The sequence below is a fragment of the Amaranthus tricolor genome, chromosome 6 (genome assembly GCF_026212465.1).
Source record: "Amaranthus tricolor cultivar Red isolate AtriRed21 chromosome 6, ASM2621246v1, whole genome shotgun sequence".
Lineage (NCBI taxonomy): Eukaryota > Viridiplantae > Streptophyta > Magnoliopsida > Caryophyllales > Amaranthaceae > Amaranthus > Amaranthus tricolor.
The window spans coordinates 24013379-24026567 of NC_080052.1; the positions used below are offsets into that span (position 1 = coordinate 24013379).

The 13189-nt window shown below is 28.2% G+C and overlaps 1 protein-coding gene across 2 annotated transcripts; it reads left to right on the top strand.

Annotated features, from left to right (window-relative positions):
* The first annotated feature begins 3419 nt into the window (after positions 1-3419).
* On the top strand, positions 3420-8000 carry LOC130816052 (uncharacterized). Of its 2 annotated transcripts, XM_057682624.1 has the most exons (4): positions 3420-3644; positions 3853-3934; positions 7081-7335; positions 7438-8000. In XM_057682624.1, the coding sequence occupies exons 2-4, from the start codon at positions 3904-3906 to the stop codon at positions 7584-7586; spliced, it is 435 nt and encodes a 144-aa protein (XP_057538607.1). In that variant the 5' UTR covers positions 3420-3644; positions 3853-3903; the 3' UTR covers positions 7587-8000. The 2 variants fall into 2 exon arrangements, with proteins under 2 accessions (XP_057538607.1, XP_057538606.1); XM_057682623.1 differs by having other exon boundaries at positions 7081-8000.
* Positions 8001-13189: the final 5189 nt, after the last annotated feature.

The following is a 13189-nucleotide window of genomic DNA, read 5'->3' on the forward strand; positions in this document are numbered from 1 at the left end:
ACAACAGCGCATCTCATATGCAGTCGGTCCTAATATTAGGATGCCGCATATGAGATAGCCCACTATAACCATAGAATGCTCAAGATCGCTCACATGTAGCTAAATATCTATCACGTATAGCTTAACATTGAACACATATGGTTTAAACAATCGTATGTAGTTTAAAATCAATTACATATAGCTTAAAATTGATCATGTAGTACTTACTATATACCTTTTTCGTGCTTCTTTTATTAAATGAGAATAATAATTTATTAGTGGAAAAATTATATAGTAATAATGATTACTTAAGCTTTAATAACGATCACATATGCCTTAAGAATGTACACATAGATGATAAAATGAATTAGTAAACTTACATTTATAAACCAATTGCATATAACTTAAAAACGAATCACATAATGCTTTGCTGATCACATGGTGCTTTGGGCTCTTTTGTAGGACTCGTCCTATTAATGGGACAGTTCTAAACAAGAATTTGTGAATTTACAAGGGGAGATGGATGTTTAGATAAAAGGTAAGGTGCAGTTGAGCTGTGCTGGTACAGGGTAGAGCAGTCAAAAAAATCTTAATGGATTGTGTTGGTTCATTAACTGATTTAACCCGACTTAGTTTTCTTATATCATTAATTCTTAAAATAAACTTTTTCATCAATAATAAGACTAGAAAATCATTTACGTGAAGTGGAAATTAATTTTTGTAAACTCTTGTCAACCCTTATTCTTTAAAAATATCAATGATAGTAGAAGATTTAGACGAAGATGGATCATAGAATATAGAGAGAGAATTTTAGTGAGAGATAGATTAGGAAGATATTTCTTCATATTTATAACCCTTCAAGCATATACTAATATCATGTGTTAGGACTTGGGCACATATTCATAAATCTCTCATAGAATTTCATGTCCTTTCAAAAAAATTGTTCTAAAAGGGCCTCAAATATTTAATGATCCTATTCAGGCCTGATTTCGAGCAATAGTTTTCAAGTGATTTAATTTGTTTGTAAAACCTTTTTTTATATTTAAAGTAATACAATGTTACAATACATTTTGTCTTAAAAATTTTTTTTTTGAAGTGAAAAAATTACATTTTTAATATAATAAAAGGCTCCATTTTTTAAAAATATCGTAAAAAATAAATAAGGCCTCTAAAATTTTTAGTCCGCCTTGTCAATGATGTCGTTATAGGGAACAAAACCTTTAAGGACTACATCAAGAACTTAATCAAGATAGTTATATATTCGTCATTCAAAATGCTTGAGATGAATGAGAAAGTAATAATGGGCAAGTCATGACATCTAATTTCTACACACTACACTCTAAAATGCTAGCAATCAAGATTTTTCGCCAAATAGCTATTTGTCAAACAGTCACTTTATCATGTTTAATTGATAAATTCTCAATTGAAAGATAACAAAAATGGTTGTGGAATGTACAATTATAGTCCTAAAGTAACTATTTATAACTTTAAAGTTATTACTTAAAATTTTAAAATGATTATTACTTAAAGTTTGAAAGTGATCTCTTATAACCTTAAAGTAATTACTTATAATCTTAAATTGATTACTTATACTAATTATAAGCTTAAACTTAAAGTGAGCGCTTATAGTTAAAAGTGATCAATTTCTACGATCCGTTTGACAACCGGTACTAAATGGTGAGAATGAGAACGATTTGTATTGTAAATTCTCATACTATTTAATTATTGGGAAATTCCACATGGTAGTATTCGGTTTTCATAAAACGCCAGTGATAGCACTTTTGTAAGATTTTTCCACATGGTAGCATCCAGTTTATACACTATCTAACTGTCGCAGCATTTTTCGTTAAATTCTTGTTAATTTCTATTTAATTTTTCATTTTGTAAGATTTTTTCACATGGTAGCATCCAACTTTTGCTCTCAAATGTTTAATGCACCATTTTAACTTTTAATTCACCGATTAATTTATCAACACCTTTAAATGTTGTTACAATTTTATCTTCATTCAAATTATTGGCATTATAAAGTTCAAAAGGTGGATTACAAACACTAATAAATAATTCGAAAGGTGTGTTTTATAAGCTCAAAAGGTGCATTTCATAAGTTCAAAAGGTGCATTCCAAGCACTAATACATATTTACTTAATTCTTACAACATTAAAGGGCGTTGATAGAAAAATCTTACAAAAGTGTTACCAATGGCGTTTCATGAAAACTGGATGCTACCATGTGGAATTTCACTTAATTATTTATTATGTAATTCCCATGATAATGAAAGCTTGATCAGTAAAGGTTTTTTCTTCACAATTTTTTATTACCACATAAAACCACATGTTCAAATGTTAATGTATTGGAATGAATTTTGTGAAGAAAATGAGATTGTTAAAGGAGTATAACCACGACAATTAAATTTGTCAAGAGATTTTTTTACCAAAATCACACTAATTTCTCATTACCACTCCCACCATTTGAACCGATTACCAAACGTGTCGTTACAGTTTTAAAGTGACCACTTATAATTTTAAAGTGATTACTTAATCTTAATATAATTTATTAAAGAAATTGACTGATTATATGAATTCATCTCATAATGTGATAGGCTCATACAAGACTTAATTGTGTCGAATTTGTTTAGTTTTGATACCTATATCTCATATAATATAAATAACTTAATTTTAAAGAAAAAAATATTATATGCCAATATGATTGTTTTTTTCTTTGGTTAATGTTATTATCCTTATTTCAAATCACGTCTTAATTTTATTGGAATATGTTTAATACCGTTTAATATTTAATGTTGCAACTTTAAATTTCTAATGGTTTATAAGTGGCTTTAGCGATATCTATTGGACCCTTTAACAATAATAAAAAATTATACTAAAACTTTTCGCGACAATGGATCTACTAACATTTTTCTAAATGTCACTAAAGGCCAAAAAAAGTGTTACTAAATTATTTTATAATAGAATTCATGATAAAAACTAACAATTATAACACTCAAAATATAAATTAGTGGCATATTTTTCAATGTCACTAAATATATGCCACTAAAGTTAATTTTATTGTAGTGTTTAGCTACTTGTCTTGTTTTACTTATTGTTTTTATTTACATGTCTTTTCTCGAGCAATAGGTCTACTAGCCGCAACTTCTTAGAGAAGAGTATTATATCTTTTTTTTTTCTTCTCCCCACCCTAATCACAACTTCTATGGCAAATACACAATATAACGATGATGATAATAATATGAGTTTCTGTTATTTTGAAAATAACATAACACATCACATAAAAATTAAAACTATGAATAAAAGTCATTCTAAAGAAAGTAACTATTAACATCAATTACTATTTTGAATAGTCCATTCATTTTTTAAAAATAGCAATTTTCTTTTTAATATTAATTCAAATGGGATTATTAGTCAACTATCAAGAGACAACAATTGGAGTACTTCAAAGAAACAAACAAACTCATCCAACTCCAACCCGTTGTTCCTTAGTCTTCCATAATTCTACATTTCCACTATAAACAAACCCAATTCTGATCACATAACCTGTAAATTACCTACGATTTCGAATATTATAAACCATTGAATGTAAATTTGATGGAATTATATTACAATTATTTGAATTTTCTTAATTTTTGTTTACTTGGCTTCCTCTGTTTCTCGGTAAATATTTTATCCAATATTTTCATTTTTCATATATGGGTTGAATAGCCCAACTGATATAATCATTAGCATATAAACTCCTTGCTTTGAGATCGTCTCACCTAAAACGTTATCTCACAAAAGCAACAGTTTATTTTATTTTATGAATCTTATTCTTCTGAGTAAGTATTTTACTTAATAATGTTTATTTATGAATTATGATATTTAGGAATCCACACTGGCTCAAACTAGGAGAGGAATACAAGTTTCACATTGCTGAATGCTTTTCTTCTCAAGTTTTGATCAAAAAGGTCAGTGAGTCTTTCCATATTAGAAAAAAATAATAATTTACAAACAGGAGCTTAAAGTTTAACACTTTTGCAAATTACAGTCTTAATGTTTATTTTTTGCGAATTATGGCCATTAAAGTTTACAAGTTTAGGGCAAAAACACAGATTTTCGACCACTTAACCTGAAATTTTGATCACAAAAATGGTTAGATTATGTGTTTTTGTCTGAATCTGCAAATTTTGATACTTAAATGGCTATAATTCTCAAAAATAAACATTGAAACCGTAATTTACAAAAATGCTAAACCTTCATACCGTAATTCACAAATTATTCGAAAAAAATACATAATACTTTATAAACTTTTCTTATTGCTATCAATTGATTTTTGTAATATACTTTGGAAAACCTTAGTTTTTTTGACATGATATCAAAAGTAAGCGTGACAAGAGGTCACGAGTTTGAATCTCAACCACCCCTCATTAAAAATGAAATATTCAGCGTCAAATAAGAGGAGGATCTGTGTTGCATCTACAATTTTGGCCCGAATGGCTTTCATGTGAGAAAGAGCATTAGAGTATATAACATATTCTGGAATCTCGGCCATCAGTTTATGTTTTTGGTTGAATTAGCCTTGATAGTATACCTTCCTAATTGGACTTATAAAAGGATTTTTTTTCTCGTCTTTTATTTAAATTGTTCATACTCATTTCCTTAATTCTATCAATATTTTCATTAATCAATAATTGCAATTTTGTCACTAAATTTTCGTTCATTTATTATTTATATTATTTATATAAATGAATTTTATTTATATTGGCCGAATTCCAGTTCTAAAACCCATTTAGATTGTGTAGTAACGTACTAACGTCACCTAGTCAAGCATAACTTTGATTAAAAACTTAATCATTTCTCCAACTTTTATAATGTAGTACTCCTAAAATAAGTTAAAATACAGTGCTAGTATAATTTTATAAAAATGAATCCTCTAACTTCAACAAGAATAAAATCTAAAATAACATTTTTACATTATAGAGAGTGTTAGTGTATAAAATATATTTTTATATCAAGTTCTAACTATCAGTTTACTTTTTTTTAGTTTAATTGGTTCCGTGATACAATATTAGAAGCTTACAAGACAAAAAGATCACAAAGCCTAATCCTAAACCATTAGCACCATGTACCTGGATAGTATATGTTGCATTTACATTTCTAACTTGAAAGACTTTCTGTAAGGAAATATGTTAGAATATTTTGACAAAGAGAATTATAAAAAAAAAGATATTTAAGAATAAAAATTGTATATCTTCTATTCACCCTCATAAAATGAAGCATAAAGTTATATTAATATGACAATTATTATAATTAATTAAACAACGAAAAAAAAGATATAAAGAAAGTTTAATATTCTATAGGAGCATAAAAGAATATTTACCAATTTAGTAGACTTAGTCATTATACCTAATTTTTTAACAAATTCTCAAATGAGACGGCTTTAAACACTATTTATATTATCTGATCCAATCTGCACTTATTGTGTTAAAGTGATCGCTTATAATCTTAAAAGCATTCAATTAAAAAATAAACTAATTATTACTTATTACACTAAGAAAAAGCAAGTGGGGCAAAATAATAGGCAAATAGTTGGAATTCTACATTAGCTATGTGGGCTAGTCATTTCACATGGATTCAAATTTACTAAATGAAGCAAAACTTGATGGGCATACACCTAACAAAAAAACCCTACTAGCCTTCTAATTTTCAATCTTGAATATCAAGATGACAATACTTGGAAATCTAAGTCTATTCTCTTAAAACCAATCACAATTGAGTTCCACCAACAAATTATCAATAAGTAAATTAAAAATAATTTTAAAAGGATGACATCAAGCATACTGTCCAACCGTCCACGTGGTATACATGTCGACCCCACATCCATCATATCCAATACATTAACCTTATTCTTATTGGTCCACGATTCTCCTCTCTGGAATCCTCCTCACATGTCGTCCGAACACTTCTTTCAAATTTGTTTCGACCAACCAAACACGCCGCACGAGGTTTTTGCTTACGTGTCCCTCTTTTGCCTATAACACTCTACTTTCTCTTATTGGTTCTTATTGTGTAGGGGATATTTATTTTCTGGCCAAAAGTATGAATCTTTTTAATGGGGTTTAAAATAGATTTGAAATAAATTTATTAACTTTGAGATAAACTTAATAACATTAACTTTGAGATAAATTTATTAATTTTGAAATAAATTTCATAAGATTTACTTAATTGTACGATTTAAGAAAAAATAATGAGAAAAGTTGAGACAATCTTAGCCAATGAATAGTGTAAAACGTACTAGTATTAGAGAAAGTATAATGTTGACAAATTAAAAGAATAGAAAGTGTAATAGTGAATAACATATATTTTAAACTTAAAAAACATTAAAAATTTAAATTTAATTTCTAATTTTTTACTTAGATGGTAATAACTTTAATTATCTTCAATTTATAGGAGCATTTACCAATCATATTTGTTCATTTACAAGATAGCTCTTTAGAACGATATTCAATAAAATGTTCTTATAATTATAAAATTAGTGAAAAGCCAATGAAAATAACTTTTTAGGTAAAAAATCATCTTTTTTAGTAAAATTTTCTCTGTTTAAATGTAGTTTTAATTTTCTTTTAATATAAATAATTTAAACTGCTTGTATAGATCTTTCTTATAATAAGACAATCTCAATAAATAATTAATGCATTAAAAAGCAATACAATTTTATATAATTTGAATGGATCCAATTAAATTCGTCTCGCCTTGTTGTAACCTTGACTTAATTTCCAAACAACCCGTCCGGTGTTCTTTCTTTTCCTTACTTTAATGTAGGTCCTGTTTTGTATATTACCGCCACGTTTGGGTTCTCCACCAATAAGATAACTTGAACTGTTATTGCTACAGTACTCACACGTGTCTTATCCTCCTTACACGTGTCTTGTTTCTTTCTTTCTCTCCTTATTTAGTACTCCCATACCCTTATCTTTCTTTAGTGCGCCCCCTTATTATTATTTCCCTCCTACAAAAGCAATCCCTCAAACCCAACAAAACTATCAAAAAAAAAATAAAATTTTAAAAAACCAAACCCTAAATTAATTTCTAATCCTCCAAACATCAATGGCAGATAGAAAAGGAGAGTGTTGTATAGCAAGATGGGGAGGTGGAGGACACATGTCAGCCGGAGGTTATTCCACGTCAAAAATGGATATGATAATGCTAAAATTCCGTCCTATAGCGCCGAAACCGGTAGCGGGAACAACGACGGTTTCCGGCGGTAGTTCCGATAGTTCGAAAGGCGGTGGCGGTAGCGGCAGCGGAAGAGGACGTAGAAAGTCGAGTAATAATAACAATAAAAGATGTACGAGCAGTATTAATAATGGTAAGAAAAGAAAATCTGCATCACCTGATAAAAATTGTTATGATGATCATAATCAGATGGATCAGAAAACAGATCTAACTTTACTTCCTCTGTTTCCTGTAGCACCTGATCTGAGCCCAAGTAATTATAATCATCAGGTGAATAATAACATAGGAGATGAGCAGCAGTGGGTGAAGTTTGATAAAAATTGTTATGGAAGTACCCTTTATTTTGAAGATAATTACAATAACTGCCATGGAAGTGTATGGTAACGTGGCAAGATCTGAGAGTGTTAGGTTACTTGTGTTTTGGAGTTATGATTTTCTCTTTTTAGCTGGTAAATTAAGGTTGCATGGGGATGAGTATTGAGACGTTCAAACTTTCTCTTTAATTTGTGTCGGTAATTTTCTCCGTTCTGGATACTTGCATCTGATTTTGTGCAGAAGAATATCACTATCAATTTCAAGTATAATAGAACAGTTCCCCATATCTAACCACTAAAAAGGAAAATTTTCTAGTTATTATTGTGGTATTAATTAGTACTCCTTTTAGATGGAAATATTAAGTAAAATGCTAAGATGAGAATTAAGTATGAAATGTAAATATTTTGTCCCAAAGTTTATGTATTTTGTTGGATCCATTCCCTCTCTAAATGATCTTGATTGAATGGAATTGTTATATGTGTAGATCTACTTCTTTTTGTTTGAAATTTCTTTGATAAGGCTTCTCAAAGTTAGATCTTTATCATCATGGTTATATTCGATTAGTATATCTCGCTCATAGACCTATATAATCTCATGTAAGATATTCTGGGGTTTCAACCAAAGCTTATGCTAATGGTTGAGGCCACATGGTCTACTCTGGGAGGGAGGGAATATGAACGAAGATAAATGCCATACTTTTTTATTATCATCATACAAACTCAGGAGGCTGCGGCCAAACAGATCTTATGATAGATTTTATTTTATCAAATTTAACTATTAACCTTAAAAATTATTCCACTCTATTTTCTATTGTTTTTTCAATTTATTTTTTGCACGTATTTTTTTAAAAAATTTAAAATTTTAATATCTTTAAATATATATTAAATATTAAAAGAATTTACATGAAGACGAATTTATATTTTATCTGGACAAATTTTAAATGGATACTTTGAAATTTTATTTTAAATTTCTCTTTTTTAAACTGTATAAAAGGGGTGGAGGGAGTATTATGTTTGTACTCTACTCATCGTCACATGAGATGCATACATAGTGGTGAAAATTGAATTTATTTTGATTTTTGAAAATATGTTCTATACAAATAATAATTACGTTAATTATTCATTACTTTTCTTTATTTTTGTTCTTGGGTTTATTAATTAGGGTTTGTTATATATTCTTCTGGTTTATGTGAAAGAGATTCTAATAAGTTTGGGTATGTTTCAAGCCAACTAGTTGATAGCTAGACACCATCAAAAGTTGGTGTTCTTGAAAATTTTGCTTGGCTTTTTCAGATTTTATCAACCAACTGACTGGCAATAATCTAGGGTTTCCGACGATGGATGGATTTGTTTTTCTAGACAATAAAAAATTGAACACTTAAGCTTATTATTTTATGACAACAATTATGCTGATCTTTATTAATATAATTATCTAGAGTCGATCTCGTCTTAAATATAGCATTGGCAATTATAGCGGTCAATTGGCAAGGGTAACGTAGATTACTGCTTAGAACTTTAAATTTTTAGGGGTTAAAAAATTTATTTTTAAGTATAAGGTTAATACAAACTTGAATTAAGTTTAGATATTATAATTTATATTTTTTGCTAAGTAATATATATGATCAGTTTTAGAGTTTTTTACATATACTAATTTAAATATTAACAACAAAAAACAATGGAGCAATATATTAATTCATTACGTCTAAAATTCTTAAGGGTTTTTTTATCTTTCGCTCTGAGCCTAAAAATAAATAGGACAAATAATTGAAGTGTACAACTTTTTGATTGAAATCAAGATTGGATTTTTATTGACCATCTCATTTAATCTATCTTAATCATAGTCATCAACTCAGTATCACGCAAAAAGTTAGAGTTCGCAAAAATTGGTAGCAATATCATATCCGTACCATCACGGAAGAGATATGAGAAATGTGGGCGCAATTAAGAAAATCCCCATCCTACCTTAATAGCCAAAACAAAATTAGGTTTGGCTAGTGAGAAAAGAAAAGGGTATATGTTGAACGTTTTTAGCAGTTTATTTTAGCGTACTATTTTTGTAAATGTAGTGTACGAATTAGCTTATGAGTAAGCTTTTAGCAGTAGTTGACAGAATTGTAGTTACCAACAAACAACAATTAGGTACGAATGTAAACATGAAAACTATACTAATGTCACAGCCATGGAGGGATTATTTATTAATTTGAACCAATTTAGTACAAACATTTGGGCATCACTAAATTGTCAAAAAATAGAACATTCAGTAACGTTTTTACTCTTATTTCATTTTATTAATTTATTTAGTCTTCAAATCCAGTACTATTTTGATATTATTTATTACATTTGTAGGTAAGCTAATCCTTCTACAGCATTTGTAGGGTAAATTTTCATGACATGTATCATGTCATTTCCATGTAAAACGAAAGTTTGATTATAAAAAAGTTTTTTTGTACACAATTTTTCATTATTACCTAGTACCACATGTTCAGATGGTGATGTCTTAGAATTAATTTTGTGAAGAAAATGAGATTATTGAAGGAAAATAAGCATGGCAATTAAATTTGTCAAGAGATATACTCACCAAAATTACACTTACATTTCATTAACATTCCAATCATTTAATACCAGTGCCAAACAGGCCGTTAGTACAATATTATTAGTTGGAACTTATTTATTATATGATTTATAAAAGTGTCGAATAATGATAAATGTCAATTTTTCAGACACTTTGCCTAATCATATACTCCTTCCGAATCAATTTAGTTGTCCCATTTCCTTATTTGGCAAAGTCTTTTTAGTTGTTCCATTTTTATTTTTGTCAATCTTTTTTTACCTAAATATCCTTAGTTCACACAAGTAATTACGAATACACCCCCACATACCTTACTTATCCAACTATCCTTCACTACTTACCCTTTACTACTTACCCTTTTTAATGGACCCCACACCATCCTTCATAACCGTGCCCAAGCAAATGAGACATTTAAATTGGTTCGGAGGAAGTATAATTTAACAAAAATATTAAAAAATAATAAATGTTAACTATTCAAACACTTTATTAAATGTATTAATATTATTGATCGCTCTATGCTTTATTTAATCAATGAAAATGCATTTCAAAAAAAATTATTTCATTGAATCTGTCAAAATCTTCTACTCCTGTTATTCTTTTTTGTTATATATATATATATATATATATATATATATATATATATATATATATATTAAAGAAAAATTACCATTAAAAATACAATTTTTTAATTTTTTTCTTATTATTATACCAATATTAATTAACGATAAATAATATATTAGCTTTGAGTTGAGTTTTCCGCTGATATCCATTATTATCTATTCCCTATAAACAAGTTATTTCTACCAGAAAAAAATTAATTAAAAAAACAAATTTCACGGTAGGGGTTGATGATTAGGCAAGGGAGGGGGCGTTTTTAGTTCATGGGTTTTTGGGTTTTGGTGTTGGGTAGGGGTTGGGTTGTTCTACGGTAGGGAACGTGGTGGTGGAGTTGGTGGAAGACGGTGAAAGGGAGGTAAGGGATTATATTTTTAATTTTCTTTTTTCTAATAACTAATCTATAATTGTAGGTTACCAACAAGTTAGATGCTCTCAGAGTCAGAGTGAAATATTTTTTAAAGGTTGAATTATTCATTATTAATAAATTAGTTAATATTATTGTTAGAAAAATATTAAAAAGTGTATTATTTTGAATAATTATTCTATATAATAATAATAATTGATTTCATCTTAGTTTCTATAGCACGCTGCTCTATCCGGTCAATATTGCAAAAAACAATTGAAATTTGCCAAATTTCCATTATTTATTTTTGTTAAATCATATATATCTAATTAAGGTAATGGATTAATTCAACTTTATTTTGTTTTTTATTTATGTTTTTGATATTAGCATCTATTGCTGTTATGAATAGTGTGACTTGAGTGTACAAATTGATGTGTGTATTTATGAGTGGAATTGATGGGATGGAATCCTATGGCATTGGTTAATAGGAGAATTAAGTGAGTAACTTAATGTTTATGGTGTTTAAGTGTGATTTATTTGTTGAAGTAATCATAGGAGTTATTAGTTTTAATGGTGTTTAATAAAGAAGTGCAAAGGGTTTTAGAAGATGCTTTGCTCGAGCAGAAACTGTCAAAAGGATACTGAAGGTCACTCGACCGAGCGAGCTGTTGGGTGGGTCGAGCGAATAAACAAAATGTATCCAGAAGCTACCTGTAGCCCGCTCGACCGAGCGAGCTCTCTGTTCTCGTCGAGCTCGGTCGAGCAGTTCCTCTGATGCGCCTAGGATACCGTTAGGTGAACATCCTTAAATCATTGTGTCAATTTAACAAATTTTATTTTACCAAACGTTCGTTAATTCATAGTAATTATTATCATTCATCAATGTTCTTAACATCGTATCGATCTTGACAAATTATTTCAATTGCTTATTTATATTTAAGTATTATTTCATTTAAATATATATGCATACAAGCATCATTCTTCTTCCTATTTGATTTTCTATCCTCAATTCATTATATTATTATTATATTAATTATAATATTTAATGAAAAATTTTAAACTTAATAACAATGAAATATGCTTAGATATTCTTTATGAATTATTTAAAAATATAATAATACTATAAACTTAAGAGTTTATATACTTATAAATTAGCATATTACTCCCTACGTTTCTTAAAGAATTTCCTATGTATCTTTTTAGGTGTTTTATTTGTTATTCACATGAAGAATCTTTTCATTTATGCCTTCATATATATTTTACTAACTATATTTTTATATTTTTATATTCTTTATGACCCTCACATTTTTCCACTAGCTTTATACTACTACTCCTATTTTTGTAATAATTATGATTTTCATATTTTTTTCATTAATTTTTTAAAATATTTTTTTATTATTTATGATATTCACTTTTCTTCTATTAAATTTATTATTCAATAAAATAATAAAATCACTATCTAAAATATCTTATTTTTCTTAATTCGTGTAATATTTACTATAAAAACTCATTAAGAAATGACTGGAGTAATTGATTATTATCGGTAATGTTATATTTATTCGTAGTCTCAAAATAATACTGTTCATTTTTCAGCTTTTCTGAAAGAGTGGAAAAAATTTATCTGTTTCTTCAGTGTACTATCCATATTGCTCTCAGTTAAATAGACCATGGAGCGTCGTTTAGAGTTCTTTTATAAAGCTGTATGGCAGTAGTACTTGTAAATGATCAAAATCATTTTTAATGTTCCACTTTTACAATATAATTTATTACCTTCCTTGTACTAATTTATTTGATAAACCCCAATTTGAGGTACCTTTTATAGGTGTTTAACAATTAGTTGTTGGCTGTAGATGTTTTATTGGAGTTATTTGACCAGTTGAAAATATTAACTGTTTTTGTTAACTTTTAAACCAATAGCTGAAAAGCAAGCTATTGAGGTCGGATGAAAATAATATCTGAAAATTTTGTTTTTTTAAAGTTAAGTACACTGGTTTTTTTTTTTTTTTTTTGTCAATAATCCTTCCATCCCATGAAATACCACTTATTTTTTAAAGTGTAAAAACTAATTTGTAATTAGAGATTAAGACAAAAAGAAAAAATAAGTTTCTAAATGAAAAAGAAAGATTGTAAGACCATTGCTAGA